This window comes from Pogonomyrmex barbatus, unplaced genomic scaffold, assembly GCF_055798465.1.
Source record: "Pogonomyrmex barbatus isolate J1 unplaced genomic scaffold, ASM5579846v1 scaffold11, whole genome shotgun sequence".
NCBI classification, from domain to species: domain Eukaryota; kingdom Metazoa; phylum Arthropoda; class Insecta; order Hymenoptera; family Formicidae; genus Pogonomyrmex; species Pogonomyrmex barbatus.
In genome coordinates this window covers 3,149,958-3,173,502 of record NW_028297107.1, presented here as the reverse complement: position 1 = coordinate 3,173,502, position 23,545 = coordinate 3,149,958, and the positions used below count along the sequence as shown (strand labels likewise).

At 34.8% G+C, this 23,545-nt stretch overlaps 6 protein-coding genes and 2 long non-coding RNA genes across 14 annotated transcripts; 3 read left to right on the top strand and 5 right to left on the bottom strand.

Moving 5' to 3' along the window:
- Window positions 1-43: 43 nt before the first annotated feature.
- Window positions 44-8,174, bottom strand: LOC112552237 (uncharacterized). Of its 5 annotated transcripts, none has more exons than XM_089071115.1 (9): window positions 8,039-8,174; window positions 6,976-7,576; window positions 6,143-6,608; window positions 4,872-4,988; window positions 3,406-3,495; window positions 3,116-3,343; window positions 2,173-2,344; window positions 1,184-1,250; window positions 44-1,037 (listed from the first exon to the last, which is right to left on the bottom strand). In XM_089071115.1, exons 1-9 carry the CDS (start codon window positions 8,118-8,120, stop codon window positions 881-883), a joined length of 1,980 nt encoding a protein of 659 aa, XP_088927241.1. In that variant the 5' UTR covers window positions 8,121-8,174; the 3' UTR covers window positions 44-880. The 5 variants fall into 5 exon arrangements, with proteins under 5 accessions (XP_088927241.1, XP_088927243.1, XP_088927242.1 ...); XM_089071117.1 differs by having other exon boundaries at window positions 44-998; XM_089071116.1 differs by lacking the exon at window positions 1,184-1,250.
- Window positions 1,359-7,287, top strand: LOC148937718 (uncharacterized). Of its 3 annotated transcripts, none has more exons than XR_016138019.1 (5): window positions 1,359-1,537; window positions 2,105-2,318; window positions 3,109-5,813; window positions 5,918-6,009; window positions 6,117-7,287. It is a non-coding gene; the product is annotated as an uncharacterized LOC148937718 (long non-coding RNA). The 3 variants fall into 3 exon arrangements; XR_016138018.1 differs by having other exon boundaries at window positions 5,904-6,009; XR_016138017.1 differs by having other exon boundaries at window positions 5,887-6,009.
- A 902-nt stretch (window positions 8,175-9,076) lies between the features above and the next one.
- On the bottom strand, window positions 9,077-12,004 carry cactin (cactin, spliceosome C complex subunit). Its single transcript, XM_089071109.1, has 6 exons — window positions 11,641-12,004; window positions 10,697-11,553; window positions 10,440-10,616; window positions 10,151-10,352; window positions 9,540-10,038; window positions 9,077-9,421 (listed from the first exon to the last, which is right to left on the bottom strand). Exons 1-6 carry the CDS (start codon window positions 11,892-11,894, stop codon window positions 9,233-9,235), a joined length of 2,178 nt encoding a protein of 725 aa, XP_088927235.1. The 5' UTR covers window positions 11,895-12,004; the 3' UTR covers window positions 9,077-9,232.
- Window positions 12,005-12,154: 150 nt separating this feature from the next.
- Cks30A (Cyclin-dependent kinase subunit 30A) lies at window positions 12,155-13,901 on the top strand. The gene is made up of 3 exons (XM_011631600.3): window positions 12,155-12,486; window positions 13,298-13,425; window positions 13,500-13,901. Exons 1-3 carry the CDS (start codon window positions 12,431-12,433, stop codon window positions 13,565-13,567), a joined length of 252 nt encoding a protein of 83 aa, XP_011629902.1. The 5' UTR covers window positions 12,155-12,430; the 3' UTR covers window positions 13,568-13,901.
- A 565-nt stretch (window positions 13,902-14,466) lies between these two features.
- Window positions 14,467-15,921, bottom strand: Vps25 (vacuolar protein sorting 25). Its single transcript, XM_011631602.3, has 4 exons — window positions 15,764-15,921; window positions 15,274-15,419; window positions 14,854-15,072; window positions 14,467-14,781 (listed from the first exon to the last, which is right to left on the bottom strand). The coding sequence occupies exons 1-4, from the start codon at window positions 15,823-15,825 to the stop codon at window positions 14,669-14,671; spliced, it is 540 nt and encodes a 179-aa protein (XP_011629904.1). The 5' UTR covers window positions 15,826-15,921; the 3' UTR covers window positions 14,467-14,668.
- Window positions 15,922-16,654: 733 nt separating this feature from the next.
- On the bottom strand, window positions 16,655-18,541 carry LOC105422291 (uncharacterized). The gene is given in 4 exon segments (XM_089071186.1): window positions 16,655-17,183; window positions 17,186-17,484; window positions 17,486-18,084; window positions 18,527-18,541. Coding segments are annotated over 4 exon segments (1,059 nt in total). The 3' UTR covers window positions 16,655-17,037.
- A 277-nt stretch (window positions 18,542-18,818) lies between these two features.
- Window positions 18,819-22,006, top strand: LOC148937717 (uncharacterized). The gene is made up of 2 exons (XR_016138023.1): window positions 18,819-19,039; window positions 21,384-22,006. It is a non-coding gene; the product is annotated as an uncharacterized LOC148937717 (long non-coding RNA).
- On the bottom strand, window positions 19,766-23,529 carry LOC105422290 (E3 ubiquitin-protein ligase RNF34). The gene is made up of 6 exons (XM_011631598.3): window positions 23,207-23,529; window positions 22,444-22,636; window positions 22,037-22,148; window positions 21,334-21,709; window positions 21,076-21,256; window positions 19,766-20,323 (listed from the first exon to the last, which is right to left on the bottom strand). Exons 1-6 carry the CDS (start codon window positions 23,378-23,380, stop codon window positions 20,148-20,150), a joined length of 1,212 nt encoding a protein of 403 aa, XP_011629900.2. The 5' UTR covers window positions 23,381-23,529; the 3' UTR covers window positions 19,766-20,147.
- Between the last annotated feature and the right edge of the window lie 16 nt (window positions 23,530-23,545).

Here is a 23,545-nt window from a genome sequence, read left to right as displayed (position 1 = left end):
AGTATTCTATATTTTTCATCTTTTTCTTTTCTCTCTCTCTCTCTTTCTCTCTCTCTCTCTCTGTCTTCTTTTATCCTCTAATTATACGTTTTAGGTACAAAAAGTACAACATAGCGTACCTACAAGGAACCGATCTAATCCAATATCGATACCAAGATGATCACGAACTGGAATAATAATTCGCCAAGACATGTACATATAATATACGTTGATGGTTAACTTACATTGTAATCAAACATAAATCGTGTTACAATTATGCACATCACTGATCGATAACGTCTAACAACATTCGTGCGTTCACGCAAAGTGCACGTCAGGTGTTGTAAATCAGAATTCTAAATTATCGCCTCACTTTTAAAATTATTACTTTAGATGCTTACTCAGAAATCACTAATTACATAATAGACGATTACACAATCGTCCGCAATTAATAAAAATAACTTGAGCAGAAACGAGTTTTAAGTAAAAAACTGCGAGTCCCCATACGAACGCTATGTTACAAAATTAACGTTATTTCGTATAAAAACACAGATGAATCACTTCTAGAAAGTACATAAGCGATATTTGATTAATATAACGTTCTAACATTTAAGTGAAGAAGATTCATGGACCGATTTTGCTGAAGTACTTAAAAATTTGGCCAAAGAATTAAAAATAATTTTGTTCGACCATAAAAATAATTAGTTGTTAGAGTTAAATATGATGATAAAAACTTTTTATATTCTAATAATCAATTTGAATGTCCATAAAAAATTCAGTGGTCCAACAAAATTATTTCTAAATTTATATTCAGCCAAATTTCTAGAGATTTCAGTTCTTTCCATGTTGATGAATTTTTTAACGGGTCCCTTTGCAGCTTTTTTCATGGATGTTCACGCGATCAGGGTTGAAAGTCCTTCCGCAATGTTTGCAGGGTACCAGTTGACTCAAGTGCGTCATCCAGTTGACCTCCGCCGTCGCTGCCTGGTCGATTACCATATTTCCTGTGCGGGGATCCTCTGCGAACAGTGAAGTCGTCATTGCCGATTGTATCGAACCTTGAAAAGCGTAGGAGTATCTTTTAAAGAGGTGCTCGATTATGAAATCGATTTGCAAATGATTTGCCTGTTATCTGACTCAACAATCTCGACTGATCGATTTTCGAGGCAAATCTGCTGATAGAGAATTTAGATTCACGAGTTACCGCCGAGTCTCGATGTATGCGGCGACGCTCGGATTTAAATTCTCTCTTGTAATCCTTGTGCATTTTCCTGAACATGAAAATTGAGTGACATGGATGGAGAAAATTGTCACCGCGTTCTGTCAATGATTATCGATTTGTCCTTTCCGTGTCGGCGGCACTCCCGATCGAGAATACATCTGCGGTGCATGTATAATTAATCAGGACTACACCCACTTCCATTCTATAGCAGGATACGGCGAACATTATGGAATCATAAATCATACATGCACGTGTAATCGCTTCGGCCCAATTGACTCACTCGACTCTGTACGTAGTGCTCTTGACCCTGACAGCGGATTCAGAATCAACGTCAAGGTGAGAGATAGAAATATGCGCGAAAGGACAAACGTTGTATCGCGTATTGAGGAATAACATATATAGCTCCGAAAAAATGATCGATTCCGAGCATTATATATCCTTTTCAAGATTGCCTTTGCACTAGGCGAAGGAGATAAAAAAATATATTTAACGAAACGAAATTAAAAATAATTAAGTAAGTAATAGTCCATAAGTTTAATTCAACTTTAAAATATTGAATTTTTATTTTGAATTATATTTCTATACAAAAAGAATGATTTTACTGAAGTATTTAAAAATTTGATTTGATTCAGATCTGACAAGAATTTTGTTGGACAAAATAATTATGTATAGAATGTTTCAATTGGTGAGAATGTAAAAAGCTTTTATAGTGTATTTTATTATAATTATTTTGTTATTATAATTATTATTTATATATAATTATTATTACTATATTATTACAATTATTTTGATTTTCAACAAAATTATTTTTAGATCTACCTTATCATATTTTTAGAAATATGAGCAAAACCATTCTTTCCGTGCAATGTATACCTCTCTGACGATAATTCTGTCGTCATTTAGTTTCCAGATTACGTTTATATTCATGTATACGTGCCAGTATTACGGGGACGAGAATATTGACTGCTTACGTATATATATAATCTCGGGTTTTTGCGGCTCCTTTCTTCTTCGAGCCGGTGATAGCTTGTCATTCTCGGCGTGCCACTTCTTTAAACACTGCGGCTCGTGGATAGCAATACTGGAGGATCCGAAATCTCGGCCACAAATGTAACATGTAATAGTCCTCTTTTGCGATAAATCCTAGAATCAAATGATTTACATCTGTTTATCCCTTTTTCTATTTATAAAGCATTCGAAGAACATTATCCCGATATGATTTGATTCTAATGTTCTATTTCCAGCAAGTTACTTTATTTTACAATTCTACACGAAAAAAACTGTTTTGCTGTAATATTTTAAAAAATTTGATCAGATACAGATTTTTTAAAATAATTTTGTTGAATCATAAAGTAATTATATAGAATACTTGAACATGATGATATTGCAAAATTGTTTTATATTCTAGCAATCAATTTGAATGTTCTTAAATGTCCTATTATTTTTATTTATTTTGATGACCCAACAAAATTATTTTCAGAGATATTCTATTGGAGTAGTTTTTAGATATTTTAGCTGTTCTTTCTGTATTGCGTGAGATAAGAATGCTTTATTTTATAAGTAATTTCGCGCAGAAAAACATTTATATATGAAAATTTTGAATTAATTTGTCATTGTAAAATATTAAGAGGGTACGCATAGTAACATTTCTAAAAAAATTCTTTTTTTTACATTTTCCAATAGATTGATATCTTATAAATGCTTCTAAAAGATTTTTTAATGAAATTCGAAATATTTCTCGAGTTGTATAAATTATAATGTATTTGATCAATCGCCCTAAAACAATCCTTAGCCTAAATTATTTACTATAGTATATCCCTTTAAAAAGATTGAATGCAAAAAAAAATATTTATGCAAAAGATGTTCAATGACTCAAATTTAAAACGTGAACATTTTTCATGTCTCAGGACTTACTGGATACATCGATGATGAATTTTCCTGATTGCTGCCAGTTGATTTTTGCCTGTAGAGGGCTTGATCTTTCTGCTGGTTCGTCGAATCATTCTGTGCCCATCGTCTATTGCACTGAGGCTCATGGATTTTAATGCTTCTAGTACCGAATTTCCGACCGCAAACACGACAGGGAACAGTGGGTGGTACAACATTTCGAGTATTCGCCGGCGTGGCCGATCGTTCATTATTCTAGAAGAACAAACGATATGTTGAAAAAACATAATGCCAAAGTGGCAAAATGAGTTTGGTACCTTTGGAGTGGCTTTGCAACTTCTCTCGTGGACTGGTAATCGTTCCGGTAAAAACGTCCTCCCACATTTCGCACATGGAACTAATTGCTCCTACAAAAGAAAAACTCCAGGTTCTCGTATTTTTATAATTACAATAAAATATATATAGTTATTACATTTAAATCTTATATAAAGAAATATATTAATTATGAATTAATATATTTGATAAAGATATTGATAAAGACAGTACTAATTTAATTAATAATTATAAAACGGTATGAAAAAGATTATTCGTTAAGAACAAAGTGTCTGTCTAGCTATCTTTAAATATATAACAATAGTTGTATATTAGTTGCAGCAGTTGAAATGGCTAATAATCACGAAGCATTAAAATCACTAATCATTCGATATATAAGGAACAATTCTGATTTTATAATCATCGAAGCTCCTCCTCGTACAACGCGCAATTCTTATTTAATATGCGCTCGTGAGAGTCGTATGCATATGAGATGTTAAAGAGTAGTCTTTAATATTCGACGTCAAAATCACGCACTCGTGAACGACACGAAATCTTCATATACCGCGCACGCGATACACATTTTTCTTGCGAGTTATGCAAACTCTATTCTGCATAAAGTAGTAACGAATTTTTCAAAATTTAAATTACTTAGATTTTCTCTTTTTCTGATTTCGAAGATAAATCTAATTTCAATTCTCCAATTCTTTTCGCATTCAATTTTACTTTGCCAAAGAGCTTCTTAAAGCGTGTGCTATAATTGATCCTTACGTCATCGACAAATAAGCATTGCGTCAAAATTAACGAAGCGCAAATAACAATGTTTGTTCATGCGGAAACAACACATCGCTACATATAGAAAAAAAATTAATATATTAAATCTAATACATTCCAATTAATACAATTATTGTTTCATATAGGTATATAAGCAGCAATATATATTTTTCTTACAAAGATTGAATAATCTTAAATTTTAACAATACGATAATTTGATTTTAATATTATAATTAATTTTGATTTTTTGATTAGCAAATCGATATTTTTGAAATAAAATTAAAAAATAATTATCACAAGAATTTTTAATAATTTAATTTAATAATACAAATAGCTAATTCTAAGAATAATATATCAATAGAAATATAATTTAACTTTAATTTTAAGAAATTATAATTCTTCTGTTAAAACTATAATGTTTTAATTTTCTTCCAAAACTTTTTCTTTCAGTTCATGAAAATTATTATTGAATAATAAAAATATATTTTTAGTAGAATTCTATATATAAAATTTCTTCATATAATCAAATTATATTTATTTTGATATGAATGATATCTATTTAATTTTATTTCAATGTTTACGTATCAAGAGTAAAAAATGCTCTTAAAACAAAAATCTTTTTCTGTGTAAGAATAGCAAGTCCGTGATATATTTAATACTTGATTAATATTATCGACAACAGACGATGTCGATATACCTGACTTTGCTCCCATGCGGCTGCGTTCCAATCATTGTGCTCGATCCCAACCACAGGTCTCTGCGGTCTGGGCCGTCTTTGAGACGGAGGCAGCGAATTATTCTCACGTTCCCATTTCTGTAATATAGACATTGACTTGAGTAAACTTGATAATAAATAAATAGGAAGCTATTATAAATAATAAATATCTAAACATATACTCTAAAATATAATGAAACAATAATTAACAAGTAAATAAGTCTGCCATTATGAAAAAAAAATACTTGAAGAGTCGCTTTTCTCTGATAAAAAAAACTTCGAATGCATTTGTTGTACGCGACTTCTTAATGACAATGTAGAACGTAATGTATAACGTACAACCTACAACTATTTTATTAATTTTACATTGCAGCACATTGCTCCGCGATGGCTAATGTCTCTTATTTCATAAAAAAATATATAATATATATATATATATATATATATATATATATATATATATATATATATATACGCTTATCGCGTAGTTAGCTTAAGGGTGAGTGTGTGCGAGCGCGAATTTTACTTATCGATCGCGAGGATCGCAACGTGAACGTGAGATAAGTATCGCCCGGCGTCACGTTCAGCGTTAAAGTAGTGCAAACGCGCAGATGCAGAATGTATAGAGCATTCATTAAATAATCCATCGTTACGGGAAAAAAACACGGCCGGGTCGGTCGAAGACACGGCCGTGTAAGCGCGCACAAATTGCCGCAACCGATCGCCTGCGTTATAGTTCTCGCTCAACTATGACACATCGGTTACACGAATGCGTACGAATGCATCTTGATATCGAGCTCGATGATATATGCAACGTGGCGTTACACCACCATCGATCTCGCGGAAGGGCCTTGACTTATTACATGCGCGCTATCGCTCCAAAGCTATTATATTAATATAAGCCGTAATGAAATTCTCTTCCACGTAAGGGGAAATTTATTGGCTGCTTTCCTTTGCTTGCTTTCAAAATGCCAGTTGCCTTTCACTCTAATTTTAGACTTCGTCTATTTTAAGGCTTTATTGCATAGGAGACTCGAGATAGAAAATAAATCGTGCTATCACGCGATAAACATCAACCAACAATTAATTATATTAATATTCTAATTTCTTACTCAACAATGTAAGTTATGTATCGTACTACACTTATATATTGTTGAATAGAGATTATAATTTTAACGTAAGGTCAGATGGTTAATTGATGTTTACCAAGCAATTATTATATTTCAGAATATCAATGTCGAGGCCGCCTTTACCTCCATGCACTTAGGCTCGTGTATGGGAAAGCTGGCAGTGCCGAATTCCCGGCCGCATATATAGCATGTGACAGTCCTGGGACCTCGTTTCATCGGCGCGGATGATGATCGGCCTTGCTGGTCCGAGTCCTGAGGAACGATCGGGTCCGATTCGTCCAATTTGTTTCTGTTCCGGTCGCTGCGGAAGTTCAACGCCACCGGCTTTTGAATAGACTTTGGTACCGATGGCATCACGGGTTTTGATTTCGTCGTCGTCGTCGTCGGCGTCGGGAGATCTTTGATCTTGATCTGACTGCTCTTCGGATGACTGTGGAATCTTTCCGGCTGATCTGGACGTCCGCAGGTCTTGCAGGGCTCCGGAGCGCTTCTCGTTACCGACGTGGCGGTGAATATCTCCAGGTCACTCGACAGACCGGTCCTCGAGTTCTTCTTCTTCACAGTTGATAGCACTTTGGGGGGACTGTTTCTAATTGCGTGAATACAGATTACGTAAGTATAATGTGGTAAGAGCGAATGAAATAATCGTAATCTTTAAATGGTGATGTAATTATTTTCCATAAGTAGACTGCAAGACATTTTAGAATTTTAATGAGCTTTAAATAATAACATGATTATTTTTTTAGAAGGAAAATGCAAGATATTTTCGGATTTTAATAAGCTTCAAATAATGACATCATTATTTTCCATAAGTAAAAAGCAAAATATCCTTTCTTTCAATGATTTCCAAATTTAATAATCCACTGATAACTAAATACAAATGTTCGATATTATTTAATGATGTATGCAAGAGTATTGTCAGTTCAATCGCTATCACAATCTTATCTATTACTAACTTATTGTTGTTGTCGTCGAGCCTCCTGATGTCGGAATTTCGTTTGGCGGCGGCGTGCTCCTGTGTCACGGCGGCCGCGTGTGACGTGGCCTTCTGACTTTCGGCGGACGATCGCGATCGGTCGATCTCCTCCATCTGGCCCGGTGCGAACCGGTGCGGCTCGTAAATCTGCTCGAAGCTCCGTCGCTGACGACGCACTGGAACGTCACCGTGGAACGACCAAGTGGTGGTCGCGACGCTGACGACGGCGCTCTGGCGTCGTCGTGTGGTCGACGGCGGCGACGGCAACAGCAACGACGATGACGACGACGACGACGACGACAATGTCGTTGTCATGCCCCCACCGACCGACTTGTCATTCACGAATGACCGATGAATACGCGTCATCGAGTCGCAGAGCAATTCCTTACTGAGCAATGACATGTCGAGTTTATCCACGAGCGCGGGGTCCAGGACGCTCGGCCTCGCGAGATTCGCCGTCTTCGGTCTCTGCGGCTCCTCCCCGCAGAACGCCACGCGCTTCATCTTCGGCGGCCAGGTACCGGTGTGCGCCGCATTTTTCGTCGCTGCCTTCTTCCTGCCGCCTGTTGCCTTGGTCGAATCTATTTAGACGAGGAGATGATCTATCGTTGACTTGAAACGTCGACGATGTAGAACGTAGATCGATTAACCCATTGAAAGCCATAGTCGCGAAAAGTTTCAAGTTTATGTGCATTCATTCATTTTTCAAATACTGCAGTTATCAGGCAATTTCGACAATTAATTCTTAGAAACTGCTTGGAAGTAAATTGAAAGATGCTACGGAAGAATACTTAAAAGAAGACTATAACTCTAATAAGAAGACTATATCGTTATCGTGTGTAGCTTCATTTACGTAAGATTTCATTTCAAAAATAGAATGTAGGTTTTCAATGGATTAGCACGTTAGCATATTGTACATCTCGGAAAGAATCAATCAAATCAAATCCTTAGGTAATTTGCTTTTGAATTGATATAATCAATGTGCCATTTTAGGAATGGATTAAAAAAATATTGCTGACGCAATGAATACGAATAAACATTACCTTTCGGGATATCCAAGTCATCCTTTATTATGAGGAACGTTTTCTGCGACAGGAACTCGCACGGTCCTTTCTTCCACTTCATGACGATCCTATCGATATCGCAATTCTCACAGATCGCGGATACGAGAGTTCTTCGCGAACATTATAATATTCTTTGCCGACGATAAGCTTTCTTTTGCGAACGCATCTGTAAGTTTGCTTTCGCATCGAAAAATAAAATCAATTTAAAAGAAAAAAAAGAAGTTAGCTAAAGTTTTCAATCAGCTGCACTTCAATTTCATCATTTGGAAGTCATAAAACGTCATTCCGTTTGTCTTATCGGCGACGTTCCGGAGAAACTTCGTGCTGGGAAATATTTCCCATTGCCTACTAACTTTCGCTTATATCTCTGACATAGTCGTCGCTTTTCTTCAAATGCGAATTACTCAGTTGACGTCACGAATGTACAGTATTTTCCATCTGACAAATAAGTAGTAAGTAACGTTCCGATGTCTGTGTTTCGAATGAATTATCGCGAGTATCCCACAGGAATTTAATTAAAATTATAATATTTATTTAAAGAAATGATGCGACGCCGAAAAATAACTGCGATTACATTATTCGCGATAAAAATACGGGAACGCTTTCCTGTTTCGCAAATCGCACAACACAAAAATGTTAAAAACGGCTATAGTAATCGACGCGCACTCCAAACAATCATTTATTTTTAATTGTGCGTAAGCGTAAAACGGAAGCGAGGGTCCCGACGACGCGCAGCTCCTTGCCATCGAATTACGCGGCGCACTGCGAGCTCGGCTTTACCTTGCCATTAGCTTCGCATAGCTTTTACCTTGCTATATATGTATGAGTGTGCGGTCGACTGTGTGACAGTACACAGGTGGCAGACGAAAAATCGATCCAACGCCACGTCGTTTAAAAGGATTATACTGCGCCCGACGTGTGTTCTCATCGTGCGGAAGTCGTTCGAGAGAGCGATAAAACTAGGCGCAATTGCAACCTACGGAAGCCGCACGTTACGTTGTAATAGAGCCACTGCTATTTAATAGAGATCTTTTTTATTCTTTTTTTTTTTATAAGTATAATATTAAAAAATTCGGTCGCGTTATATTGTACAATGGAACGATACGGAATATATACAAATTGTCTCCATAAAAAATTATAAGTATTATATAACAATATATATATATATATATATTATCGGCGGTATCTGTATCTTTTAAAGTGGAACCACAATTGAAAAATATTGTTATGAAATTGACATCTGAATCCACGTTTGTACGAGTATTCCCATTCACGATTAACGATCTTGAACGCGATGTCCTCGTAGGGTGGACCAGCATGGAATCGTAGAATGGCGAAATCTTTATTATCGGCGCAGGGTGTCTGAAAATAAAAGTCTGGGATTACTTAACTGAGATATTAACATCAACGAAATTAAAATATTTAAATTGTTAATGCTAATACAAAAAAATCATAATTTTGCAAGAAAAAAGTATCTTACGAGGAAGTATTCCGGCGTGGTATTTTTATCGATGAGATCCGGATAGAAGATATTGAACTTGTAGCCCTGTACGATTTTTGGCGGTGGATTATCCATGTCATAGTGCGTCTGATTGTATTTGTTCCATTCGAAACCGGTGTGCACGCGATTGAAGTAACGCGGTTTACGCGGCCGATACTTATCGGACCATAAGTAAATCTGCGCCTCCAATGACGACTCGACGCTGAACTGTGCCTCGTCCGAACCCATGCCCTTGCGTGCCTCCCGGTGCATGGCTTGCTCCTCGGTCGTCAGCACGTTTTGAATTTTCCTGCCAGTGCTGAGAACTTGTTGTCTCGCGTATTCCAATCGTTGGTTATCTTCGTCCTCCTGTGTAACCAATGTACCTGGTTCAAGCTGCGAGTAGGGTATATAAATTGGCGAGTAGCCTCCCGCTTCGTATTCGCGGAAGGATTCGGACAACAGATCGTCGGCGGCGTTCGTCTCCTCTTGATCATCACTGAAACACACGGTATAATTATACATTTTTTTGTTGCCGGCAGGGAAAAGATAAAGAATCGAATTTCAATATAACAAAGAAAAAAATTCAGTTCAAAAAATAGGATATTTACTCAGATTGACTATCTTCATTCTTTTCAACAGCTGTGCTTGTGGAAGGTTCATCTTGCTTTATGGTGGATTCACTCTTCTGTGTCTGTGAACCTTCTGCCTCGTTCTCCGCTCTGGCCACACCTTGCTCCGCGATCAAAACCTCCAACTTTTTACGCAAGTTCTCTTGATGCCGATCTCTAAGTCGTGCCCTCGCCATGTGGGCTATATGTTTAATACTTCATGTGAATCGTATGTATTATTATTTGAAGTTTTCGAAAGCATTCTTATATCATATATATCATATCTTACCTTTTAATTGAGACAAAAGGCTTTCCCAATATCCAATATCGACACCTTCTGGCTTCCCTGTAATTTTCGCCTGAATCTGTAATTGTAAGGCTTCCAATTGTGCCGCAGTCTTGCCCTTAAAAATAGCTGTGACATCTTTGGCGACCGACTCATGAATTCCTTCTCTTCTGCCAACAGCTGAAAAAAGAAAGGGCGGTATAATGCATATGAATAAGAATGATAAAAATAGAGGAAAAGAAAAGAATCATTTTTCTTACCAACTTCATATTCCGTCCGTTCCAATTTTCTGAGCTTATGCAACTCGTCTTCCACAATCACTGTTATATCATTCCAATAATCTAAATTCTTGCCTCTCTCCAGTTCCTTATAAACTTTTATGTCCTCTATTAGATCCTCCAAGTCTTTCACGTGCAAGCCTCGTAGGTATGTATATGGCTCATGCATTTCCACTGCATCAACCTCTTCCTCCGCACTGATGTATTTGGCAAGAAGATCGATAGGTTTCGCTCGACCATCTTGAATCCTGATACGAGATCTCAGTCTAGCTTGCTCAAGGTGAAACTGATCTTCCTGCCGGGCCCATTGTTCTAACTGAGCAGCCTCCTTGCCTCTCTGCAACATGGTCATCTCTTCTTCCCTTTGTGATCGTTCCAATTCCCTTTCTTGTCTCCTCTTCTTCACCTTCTCCAGCTCTCTTTTATTTTCTTCTTGTTTGTGTCTATTACGAATCTCCAATTCTTCTCTACCCACACCAAGTAAACCTTCCTTTCCTAATTTTTTTGACCAGACAAAGGTAGACAGAATATTGCCATCTCCGAATGGATTATCTGTATTTGTATAATGTAAGTAGTCATTATCCCAGCCCATTCTCTCCTTGCGCCTACGTTCCTTGGCTTCCTTCTTCTTCAGGCGACGTAGGCGCTTCTCCTCCGGCGTTTCTGTTGCTTTCATCAGTTCCTTCTGCCGTTTACGCTCTTCCAGCTGTTTCTGTCGTTGCTTTTGTAATTTCTCCAACAACTTTGTAGAATCCGAGGATGAATCCGTAGACATGTCATCACTGGACTTACTGGTCGAGTCGGACGAAGATGAGGATGTGGACGATGAGGACGATTCCCTAAATAAAAAATATACACTGTACAGACCTCGCTGCGAGAACACAGTATCTCACGGGATAACCTAAAATTAAAAAAAAACAGCTTACCTCTTTCGTTTTCGTTCCTCGTTCTTCCGCTTAGAAGATTTTCTCCGAGACAAGTCACGACGCGTGCGGGAATCATCGTCCCTTGAGTTTTTATGCCTTTCCCTGAATCTCCCCTGTTCTCGTCTAGATCGCGAGCCTTCGGATCGCTCTGCACGATCGCGATCTCTCCGCGACGTTCGTTCCTCACTCCTGTAATCATCCTCCCGCTCCTTCCTGGACTTGTGAGTACCGCGATCGCGTGAGTATCTCTCCATCGCGCCGACGTAAGAAAAAAATAAATAAACGGACGAAAATCTTCTCTGCGACACCTAACCTCATTTCTCTCCCGCGAGAGAGAGAGAGAGAGATAAAACGAATCGGAAGAGTTTCGACACGCGCGCTATCTATTGTGGTCGACGCAGCTGATTCCGGACTATGTGAGTCAACGTGGGAGATAATTCATCGTCGAGGCGTCACAAAAATTATAAAAAATCGTCTGCGGGATCGCAAATCCTCGCAAATTCATCGCGTTTCTCTGCCCCGTTTGCGCATTCCGTGGTCGAGAAGTTCGAAATCTGAGGTGTCTCGAAGGAAGAAAAAGACTCTTCTTTGACTCGCGAGTCCCTAACTCGGTGCACCGTCGCTCGGCCGATATATCCGTTAGAACTTTCAAATTAGAGAGCATACGAACGCACGCGGTCGAGGGTGGTTTTTCGAAGGGCTCGCCGTGTCTTCTAGGCCGGAGCGCGCGCAGTGATCCTGGTCTGGTGTCATTCCTTTATCTCACGTCATCACGGAGTCGAAGGACGCGATGCCACACGACATTTACTATTCCGACAAATATTACGACGATAAATACGAGTATAGGTGGGTAATATCCGTACCCTGCGTGAGTTCTCAAAACGCGGCCCCCCTTTGCACGCAAAATAAGACGCAATGGCGTCTCCCCTTTTAAAAAAATAGCAAGCTGAGACGGCTAATGTTCTGTTTCTTATCTCTTTTATGTGTCATCCATTTCGCTTTGTGTCATTTTTTTGTTTTTTTCCTTCTCTCCTGTTTATCTTTAATTTTTTTTATTTCTCGGTGACTTTGAGATCGAAACGTTTAAATGGTCGATCGAGAAAGTTCGCCAAGCTGACCCTCTCCATTCACAGCGAGATTCCACTATTGTTTGAGATTCGAATTTGGATTGTAAATCTAGTTCGGATTAAATCGCCGGTTAGATCAATCTTTGTCAATCAACATAGATTTTGCGCAGACTTGTTCATATTATAAAGACGATTATGAGAAAAAATGAAAATAAATAATGCGAAATTACAGTTAAAAATCATATCGTGATTTTTAATGTTTATTTTTAAGTGTTAAAAGATTACGTTCTTTCTAAATCAACAAATGACTTAATCTCTTGTTTCTTTTCTCAAATTATGAACATCTAAAAGAGATTTGAGATTTCATAGGTAAAATTTATTATACACATTTGTCATTTTCATTTCAAATGCATTAAAGATAATATGCAATTTGCAAAAGTAATTGTTCTTAAACTTAAATGAATTAAAAAATGAGAAAACGTTAAGTATCAAAAATTCTAAACGATGCCTTCCTATGTTTGAGTATCTTTAATTTAAGTATATTATTTGTCCATTATTTTAATTTCATTCTTTCCTTGTGAATTTTTCAGGCACGTCGTTTTACCAAAAGAAATGGTGAAACTGGTGCCACGAACTCATCTGCTTTCTGAACAAGAATGGAGAGCTATTGGAGTCCAGCAAAGTCAAGGATGGGTGCATTATATGATTCATGATCCTGGTATATACCTAATACAATATTCTGATATTTGACTCATCACCAAATGAAGATCTTCATTAAATATTTTGTTTCAGAACCACATATTCTGCTGTTTAAAAGAAAAATAACAACGCCTGTGGAAATGAGAGGGGAGAAGAACTGAATACGGCGAAGTCATGTCGTCTTGTAAATAACAATTCAGATCATGTTCATATTCGTAGTGGAACACAATTGCGATCGTAAATCACTAGCTACTTCTCTCTTTCTTGATCTTGTAAACAGGATGCGTGTTGTGTACTAATGCGCTGTCTAATGTCGAATTTATTTTTTAAAAATCCAATTGAAAAAATCACGCGAACTAATCGTATAAAAATTTTTTGTTAAATTCCACAGAATAGTCCATGGTCTTTTTATTTTTAAATTACTTCGCATGCCATTCGTAAAAAGATGTCAAGCAAGTATGCTGTATATATGTCTATAAAGTATCTTAGATATTATTTCAGTTTAATTTTCATTTCTCATTCTTTTCTTATCGAAACTCGAGAATAAAAGGTACATCACGATACATATATATATACTAACTCTGACACAAAGTATTCTAGTTATTTAAATACTGTAGTTGTGAAGCGAAGTATTTCGTAAAAACATGTGATCACAGTGCCTTGTAGAAATTTACTTCAAAATTTTCAATTAAATTAGGGCGCTTAGAATAATCACTTTCTTTCTTTAAGTTAACACTTAACGCAAGAATTTTATAATTTATACAAGGGAAACGTAAACACATTTTAAGTTCTAGAATTCGTTCGTTTTGATTTTAGCACCTTGACTTTGGCACAAAAAGCTTTGTATTTATTTCGCAATTTCGAAATGTTCTCCGGTTTCGACTAAACATGTGCCGTGTACGATTTATGTATCTTAAGAGCTATGTAACTGGATACAATTCAATTTCATACTCGAAATACATCATGCGTTCCCACATTCAAATTCCAAGTTAGCTTAGCAGTCGAGATTTTGGTTTTTTTTTTATAAGAAAAAAAAAAAGAAAAACATGTACTGCTGATATTGTGTTAAATAAATGTTTGCACTTATGAGCAATGTTACTTTCTTTACATCACTTAAAAGAATTAATCCACTAATGTCAAGAATTTATCCACAAATATATATATATATATATATCTAAACGCATATATTAAATAAGAGCACGTTAAATATAACTTGTATACTCGTGCGATTTTCGACAAATAACAATAATATTTTCCAAACGTTAGAAAAATTTAACACCTTGATTGTCATCAAATTGAATAATCTCTGCCTTCCTGGCGGCTTCTAATGTCCTGAGTGATCTGATTAGTACTTCTGTATCCAAACCATGAAACTCTAAGACAAAATACATTTATTTATGATTATTCATGATGATATCAATAAATAATGTAGATTTTATGATTTTACCTTGTTCAATTGTGTCTTCCCCTTGCGTTAGTTCAAAAAATGTGCATACAGAGCCGACAAAGCCATTCTCCTGTGCCCAGTTATATATTATGTCACCCCATTCCTCTAAAGTATGCCAATAAATCAACCATCTCTGTTTGGTCTTATCCAATGGAGACGCATTTCCTGATTTTCCTAATTCTTCCAATATCATTAGCACAGCTTCGGATGGTAATCTTCCTATTATGAACTATTAAGGAGCTTACAATAACAATTAGATAAATTATTATAATTAGAATCATAAGTTAATAAAAAATAAATTTATAATAAACAGATATATGCTAAAAATTAAGGCAAGATAGTGAGTATTAAGTATAATGAAGAAACAAGACAATTGTGATTCGATAATACAACGAATAATACAACGAATAGAAAGGATACTATTTATACTAGTATTATTGAATAAAGGATTTATGTGCACTTCGCGTATGTCCACGATCGCCTGCTTCGTGATACGATAATATTCAAGTATCAGACTTTTCCAGGCCGCTATTTGCTTAGCTCTGGTGTCTGCATGAGGCTGAAGCCTGCAATAAACAAAATCGTGATTATACATATCTTGAGCTTTATATAAGACCTGGTCTTTATGAGTATACTAAACTTTTCTTCTTGCTTTCATTAATCTTAAATAATAAATAGTATTAATTTTTCATTTCACATGTAACATATTCTATATTCAGTTTACAAATATAAAAAATAAACTTATTGTTGCCAGAATACACCTCTGGCTGCAATCTATGTTCCTAACCTAATGCAGCAGACAGATATTTATTAGAACAATAGATTATGTCAAACTCGGCTAATAATTTATGTTGTTATTGTTAACATTAATAATCTCATTGAAACCAACGCTTCCTGAAACAATACTCACGTAAAAAACGGAGGGAAACTATATTGCCAGGGCCATTCGATTTCCGCCATTGTTTTGATCATCAACTATCGTGGATAGCTGTCACACGAGTGACATGTGACAATTGGGGATCATGGAAAAAATTGATAGGGAGAATTACTTTGAATGATTATATTTTGAAATATTTTCTTTATATATAATTTTATTATAAAAAATAGTTGACAAAAATAACATTAATATTACGTTGTTTTATCAAAAAATATAATTATAGTATATTTATATGTCTAAAACTAGCCCAGCATATAAAAAAAAAATATAATTTGAAAACCAGACAAGCAAGAAATAAAGATATAAAGATTAAAATAAAAATGTCTAAATCATAAAACGGTCTTTAGTTTAATCTTGACATTTTTACTTATTCGTTTTTGATCTTTAAATTATACTATTTTGATGAACAATGTTTTATAATAGGTCTGTTCCTCTCAGTTGAACTTCTTACACAGTTCATCTTTTTTTTTCTCTTTTCCAAATAGAGAGAAAAGAAAGAGAGATGAATTATGCAAGAAATTCAACTAAAAATAATAGGCCTATTATTATAATTGTGTACAAGCCACTTTTTATATATCGTTGTATTATATGTACTAACACGTAATGCTGGTGATTGAATTTACTGTATGACTTTCGAATAATCAGCAAACTATTTCTTCCATTCCAATGTCCATTTCTACAAATGTAAATTAACTTTAATTTCGATTTAATTTACTTTTTATCCTTTTTCGACTAAAAATTAAAAAGGATAAAGGCAATTAAATGAAAATTAAAGTTAATCTAATGTATATTGGTAGAAATAGACATTGAAATTAATTTTGAAACATTGTTGCAATTAACAGTTGCAGTTGCAATGCACAAAGCTTTCTTATAAAAATATTTTTTCTGTTTATTATGCATTAAATATTATTTTGTGTCCTTGTAGAAATAATACAAACCTGCTATTATGACACTTTGTTTATCATCAAACATTGCTAATACTTTATAAAAGATGTATTTAAAGTGCTTTTAGTTATGTTAGCTTTAAGGCACTTTGAAATAAATAATATAGTAATATCAACTAACAATAAAATTACATTAATATTATTTCTCATTTAACAATATAAATGTAACATAACACATAATAGTTATTTTATAATAGTTATTTTGTTGAATGAGAAATTATAATATTACTGTAATATTGTTATTAGTTCATATTTGCTAGAATGTTGATACTTTTTATATCATTGCTTAATTACACACATGAATTATGAATAAAGATTTCTGTAAATAATCATATACTGATTTTGATAAAACACTTGTTCACATCCATAGACTCTGTACAGCCTTAGGCAAGCAAACAGATTTTTTCCACAGTAGAGATAATCCACTTTCTTTTCTAGCATAATATTTATTCTATTTTATGTTTTATTTCTTCTCGAACGTAGCATGTCAAGATAAAGGGACAATTTTGTTCCATTAATATTCGTATGGACGGCGTCCATGTTTTTGCAGCAGACCCAGGCTCTTTCTTCTGGATGCCAGCGTTAAATTCTATGACTAGATCCGGTTTTACAAATGATGGACTGTGCATGTAGTTTTCATACAACACGTCATGAAATTCCAATAAAAGTACTTTTCTCTGCAACATACAGTTGGAGCAAACAGAAATTGTCTCAGGGCTTGTTTTATGTTTCAATTCTGACCCAATCAATTGTTAGTAACATTATGTTCCTTATTAAATGCAGCAAGACTTCCCAAGTTTCCTCAGTATTTTCTTCAATGAAATTCGCAGCTACAACATAAACAATCAGATCTTTATTACATTTTGGGATGTAGTCTAGTATTTTCATAGCATAAAATAATGTCAATGGTGTAAAATATTGTGAATGTCTGGCTATCGAAATACTAGATGACATTTCCAACTGAGTCTGAACGTTTGCATAAGAATTTATAAATTCATTCATATCCTGAAATATATCTGTATTGGAAACACATTGCAAGTAGTATAGGTCCAGAAGCTGACTTTTCTTATTCATATTTAACAAGTCCAAATGAAGATATAGTCTCAGGGAATTACAGATGTCCTTATGCTGAATGCTATTCTTATGATTTTTGCAAAAACTAATAACTGCACAATTCTGACAATCCTCCAGCAACTGACTACCCCGTTCACGGCAAATTATGCATTCCCATGGAAAATGGATCATTTGCATCTCATACAGCTTTAGACGACGTTTCAGCTTAAAGCATAGCAAGAACATAAAGTTTATTTTTATTTCCTCCCACTCCTCCGAAGATACACCATAGAAAAACTATGTGCGAATTAAATGGGAAAAACTATGTAGGAAAAAGATGGGAAAAACTATGTGGGAAGAAGATTGGAAAAACTATGTAGGAAGAAGATGGGAAAAACTATGTGGGAATTAAATGGGAAAAACTATGTGGGAAATAGATGGGAAAAACTATGCGGGAAGAAGATGGGAAAATCTACGTGGGAAAAAGATGGGAAAAACTATGTGGGAATTAAATGGGAAAAACTATGTGGGAAATAGATGGGAAGATTATGTGGGAAGAAGATGGGAAAAACTATGTGGGGACTAGATGGGAAAAACTATGTGAGGAAAAAGATGGGAAAAACTATGTGGGAAGAAGATGGGAAAAACCATGTGGGAAGAAGATGGGAAAAACTATGTGGGAAGAAGATGGGAAAAACTATGTGGGAACTAGATGGGAAAAACTATATGGGGGCTATACCAAGTTAGTGCACATTAAAGATTGCTACATATGAAATATTTATGTAGTAATAATATCACTTCCTTAATAATGAAATTATTAATTCATATTCAGCTAAATAATGATAAATTCATTGTTGACTATTTATATAATCATTTTTTGTGTTTACATATTTTTACATTTCAATAATTTCATGTATATCAGCATTTAGTATGTATTAACCCGGTGTAGTGCAGCGAATGGAATTCACTATTTGACTATATATCTACTATTTTATATATATATATATATATATATATATTTTATATATATATATATATATATATATATACTACATATTTACTATCCTTTCATTATGTTCCAGACTTTATCGATGCCGGTGTCAATTGTTCGGCGGGAACAAGAGAGAACAAAAATGATCTGGAAGGAAATTTCTTGCAAAACATCTGATTTTCTTCGATAACTTGATTAGCATTTGTCCGGTAACATTGATAACAAACCAAAATGTACAACTTAACGGAAGGAGCGTTGGAGGTAAGTTTTTAAATCGTCACTCAGTAAACGAAAATTTAATATTTTGGGACAGACAGCATCATTTGTATATTAATCATGTACTTTAATGTTGTATATTAATTGTATATTAATCATGTAATACATACATACATACATACATACATACATACATACATACATACATACATACATACATACATACATACATACATACATACATACATACATACATACATACATACATACATACATACATACATACATACATACATACATACATACATACTATGTATATGGGTTATATGCAATCTACATTCAGAGATATGTGTGATAAGTTTTATGACACGTATGAATATGTAAAGGTATATGTCACGCAATAATGAATCAGATATTACACAATGCGGATCTTTATCAATAGCTTGTTGCGGAAGATCTACTTTAAATGATTTCAAGCGGTGCACTAGTTGAGCATGGGTAAAGTCGATTTGTGTGGGTGTATGTGTGTGCGTTCCCGCGCTTTTTCTTTTTTCTGAAACGAAATGTAGATTTTTTTCATATTATCTGCACATTTTTCCCCTAGTATTTTTTTGTATTGAAGCGAAATATATACATCTGCGACTATTATTAACACATTGAATATATCGCTACGATAATCGCTACGATGTTATTAAATTCAGTATAATGTAAAAATACATGACCATGCGCAATCATGGAACTATTACAAATCTCTAAAATAAAAAATATAAATATGTTTATGAACATATTAGTTTATTTTTAACAATAATTTAATACATTAAATTTTTGCATTATACAAAAAATAAACTCAATCAGCAATTAATAGGCATTTATTATTCAATTAGTGACGATGAGAAATTTTATTTATTTCTGCACATACACTCAGGATTTATTTATATATAATTTATTTTCTCATAAAAAAGATACATTCTGTATATGATACAGATTTTATAGAATTTTTAGGATCACAGGAAAATGGAGTGTTACAAGTATGAACATACACACACGCATACATACACATACATACCACATACACATCATATACACAAATTTAATTGTTCTTTTCAGAATTACAAAATTATAATCAGCCGCTAATATTATAATCATTGCGTCTTCAGGCTTTGAAAAACCGCACAACACGAACAACGTATTGTTTGCATATCGGACATTCGGACATTTGTTTACCACAGTTTATACAGCAGGCCATATGGCCACATTCCAAAATTACACACTCAATTGGTGCGTCCCAACAGATTTTACACAATTCTGCCTCGCTGAGCTTTTCCACATCTGTAACAATTCATTTACAATAAATGGCAAAGAAAAAATAAGCATATTTTGTATCAAATTACATTCATGTAGTGTTACGACTGAACAGAAATCCGCTCACCGTCGTCTCCCGTATCTAAAAAAGATACGGGAGATCCTTCTAATGCGTCATATTTTTATAGATAACAGAGAGTTGCGCGAGCATGAAAGCTTTCCATTCAAACTCTGTTCTTTCTATTTTTTATTAAAGAGTTTGTTTCTTTCTATGGAGCTTATTTCGCGAGTGAACACGAACGATTGACATGTGAATGTCCTTCGAATAAAGAACCGTTACCGTGAGCGTAACATTTGTGGAAACTTCCCAAAAGTTATCAACAATTATTCGCGACAATTTTGAAGAGGAGGGAGGCAGTGTACGAAGTGTTCGTTCATTGTTTTCCCGTCTATGTTAGAAGAGAAGATCACTCTCTGCCAAAACACATTATTTGACGGATTTCGAGTGAGAGAGCTGCAGAGCAGTTGCGATCGTTTACCAATATCTTTATCATTTTCTTTACTCGCATTTCGTTAATAAAGTTCATTCGTTTTCTAAAACAGTCTTGCTCGCTTCGCAGTCTTGCTCGTGAATGAGTGAGTGAACGAATGTGTATTGTATGAGGGACTGCTATGGACGCAACAATATTTTCTTCGCTATTAATCGCAATTGACATTAATGTCTGAATGTAAATAATATTGTACAAATTGCGCTATGACATAAATACATTTTATGTTACCTTGTCTAAATTGATTATATTCTCGCCATAATCTTGTCACTTTGTTCAACAAGTCCGATCTCTCTATACAGCCTTTATAATCCACGCGATTTGTATTCAATAAACTTTTTAATTGTTTAACACTTAGATATTCTAATTCTGATGCTTCTTTTATATCTGACAATTGCACTTTATCCGGCCACTGTTAGAAAAGAAAAAATGAGATTATAATGAAGGCATATATCATTTTATGAATTTTACTTAGAAATATATACATACCATGGGAATTTCTGTAACCATATCCGATTTTTTCTCGTCTGGTGTTTCAGAAACTTCCTCGTGTTCGATGATTACCGGTTCCGATACAGTATTCGATGCGGTAGGCTCGATTGGATTATTATCAACCTCAAGTATTTCTTCTATTTCTATGTCAGTATTTCTTGTCGGTCTCTCATCAGGTGATTCATCATTGCTGCTTACAGGAACACTAATAATTGGACTACTATGACTACTTTCACTTACTTCTTCTGCCATTTCGACATCCTCACTTCTTACAGGTTGCTCTAAAACCTGTGCATCTGGGGTTGATTCATTATTTGCAGTACTGACATTTGGCATATTTTCTGTTCCATCAAAAACAGGATCGACTCTGGAACTAAATAGTTGCATAGCTTTAAAATATAAATTTTTGTCACAAAATATTACCTGATTTTAACTCAATACTTTTATGAATCTAAGAGTCACTTTATATATTGATTAATATGTCAAATTATAAGAAAATATGTAAAATGATAATCAATTTTTGTTGGAGAAAAAAATTTGACTCTTAATTTAAGCTGCATTTAGAAAATGCTATTGTAATAATCTATTTTTATCATTTGCAAGAGAATAGAATGATGTAATAAATGTCATTTCAGATATTCTTTCCAAATACACTCTTAATTAATCAATATTTATATAGAATGCTTAAAATGTGACATACTATGACTCTTCAGTAGCATTTTGAGTCCTAGTACTTGTGTTATGATCAAAACTTAAGCAAGAATCAGTTCCATTAGCAAAGAGCATTAGCAAATGCACCAAATCTTCTTTCTCTGAAAACAAAATATGATCCTATACAAAATTTTTCAAAATTCTTCCTAGAATTCTTATTTCTTAATTAAATAACTATTATTATAAAGATAGTAAAACTTTGTATTCTTATATAATAATCTTATAATATATATAAGAAAATAAATATAAAAAATTTTATTTATAAAAAGGATATTATTATAGAATATTATTAAAGGAACATATCATAAAAAAAATATTGCAAAGGAAGACTATCAAAGAGAGACCATTATCAATGAACAATATTAGGTAACTCTTGTCAAAAACTTGCACACATACCAACGCAACCTTTAACAGAAACCTTTTTCGCTACAAGATATTGCCGTAAGTCCCTAGAACGTATCTGCCTGATTTGATTTCTGATAAGTGGTCTCCTTGACAACAGACCACAGCTATCGCAGGAGAATACTTTGTCCAGTCGTTTAATCACACATTCGGAGCAAAAATACCTTAAGCAGTCCACACATTGTTTCTAAAAATTACCCAGAAAACTTTGAAAACATTAAAAAAAACGAATATAATGATGTCATAACAAAGTTATAGATCATCAAAGAGTTATAGATTTTCATCAGATTTTCATCGACTAGGCGAAGATCCAAAAACTCGCGGAAATAAATTAAAAAAAAAAAAAAAGATATAAATCTTTCAATGACACAAAAAAAGAAAACATTCAAGATTATTTGACAAGACAAGTAGGATTAAATGTTAACCATTAAATAATTTAATACGCAATAGACCGATGATGCTTGACGTTACGATAATATTACGATAATGATCACATGATGATTCTTCAGATTCATCATCAGAATAATACGCGCTGTTTTTTTCTCTTTCTTTTCTCTTGCCCTGCCCCTTAAACGAGGGTCAATACAGTCGAAACTCTTGTGCAATATTGGAAGAGAAATCGTAATAACAGTAGCAATCGGATTCAGTGGAACATTTTTTAACTTGAATGCTTGCATATTAACGCAGTTTAATGTCAAGTGCCTGATCGCTTGGCAAAGAAATGTCGTCAAACGCTCCAGGGAGGTTGGTCACTTACTTTTCTCTTAAACAGGTTGAATTTGGCATTGCATGCCTCGCAAGCCATCTCGCTGGGTCTATCGCTGCCGCTCGTTCGTCGGTCTCCTGGGATCCCCAGGATGGGAACAGTCCGAGCTTCGTGCACACCGTGAGGTATCGCCGTGTCGAGGAAGTGATTGTGACTGTGGCACATTCACGTATTCCGCATGAAGCCTACAGTGATGCGAATTCCAAACGTTGTGACGGCAACATAATGACGCACACAAGGCCTTTAGCCCGAGATCGATAGACTTGTGACCGCAGATATTTTTATCGGTTCAGTATAGCGATAATGAGCAGTAAACGAGCCTGAAGAGAG

Bases quoted from the DNA above. Each gene is read 5' to 3' on its own strand.
- LOC112552237 (XM_089071115.1), bottom strand. From the start codon at position 8,120: ATGAAGTGGAAGAAAGGACCGTGCGAGTTCCTGTCGCAGAAAACGTTC. The intron at 3,344-3,405 runs GTACCAAACTCA...TTGTTCTTCTAG, and splicing joins GTTGCAAAGCCACTCCAAAG to AATAATGAACGATCGGCCAC. The intron at 1,251-2,172 runs GTAAGCAGTCAA...TTTCATGTTCAG, and splicing joins ACCCGAGATTATATATATAC to GAAAATGCACAAGGATTACA.
- cactin (XM_089071109.1), bottom strand. From the start codon at position 11,894: ATGGAGAGATACTCACGCGATCGCGGTACTCACAAGTCCAGGAAGGAG. The intron at 10,353-10,439 runs GTAAGATATGAT...TTAAACATATAG, and splicing joins CCTTTTGTCTCAATTAAAAG to CCCACATGGCGAGGGCACGA. The intron at 10,039-10,150 runs GTAAATATCCTA...CGTGTGTTTCAG, and splicing joins AATGAAGATAGTCAATCTGA to TGATGATCAAGAGGAGACGA.
- Cks30A (XM_011631600.3), top strand. From the start codon at position 12,431: ATGCCACACGACATTTACTATTCCGACAAATATTACGACGATAAATAC. The intron at 12,487-13,297 runs GTGGGTAATATC...TGAATTTTTCAG, and splicing joins GACGATAAATACGAGTATAG to GCACGTCGTTTTACCAAAAG. The intron at 13,426-13,499 runs GTATATACCTAA...ATTTTGTTTCAG, and splicing joins TTATATGATTCATGATCCTG to AACCACATATTCTGCTGTTT.
- Vps25 (XM_011631602.3), bottom strand. From the start codon at position 15,825: ATGATCAAAACAATGGCGGAAATCGAATGGCCCTGGCAATATAGTTTC. The intron at 15,420-15,763 runs GTGAGTATTGTT...TGTTTATTGCAG, and splicing joins AGTTTCCCTCCGTTTTTTAC to GCTTCAGCCTCATGCAGACA. The intron at 15,073-15,273 runs GTATCCTTTCTA...AGTTCATAATAG, and splicing joins CAATAATACTAGTATAAATA to GAAGATTACCATCCGAAGCT.
- LOC105422290 (XM_011631598.3), bottom strand. From the start codon at position 23,380: ATGTGCCACAGTCACAATCACTTCCTCGACACGGCGATACCTCACGGT. The intron at 22,637-23,206 runs GTAAGTGACCAA...GGTAATTTTTAG, and splicing joins TCAACCTGTTTAAGAGAAAA to AAACAATGTGTGGACTGCTT. The intron at 21,257-21,333 runs GTATGTATATAT...CTTTTCTAACAG, and splicing joins TGGTTACAGAAATTCCCATG to TGGCCGGATAAAGTGCAATT.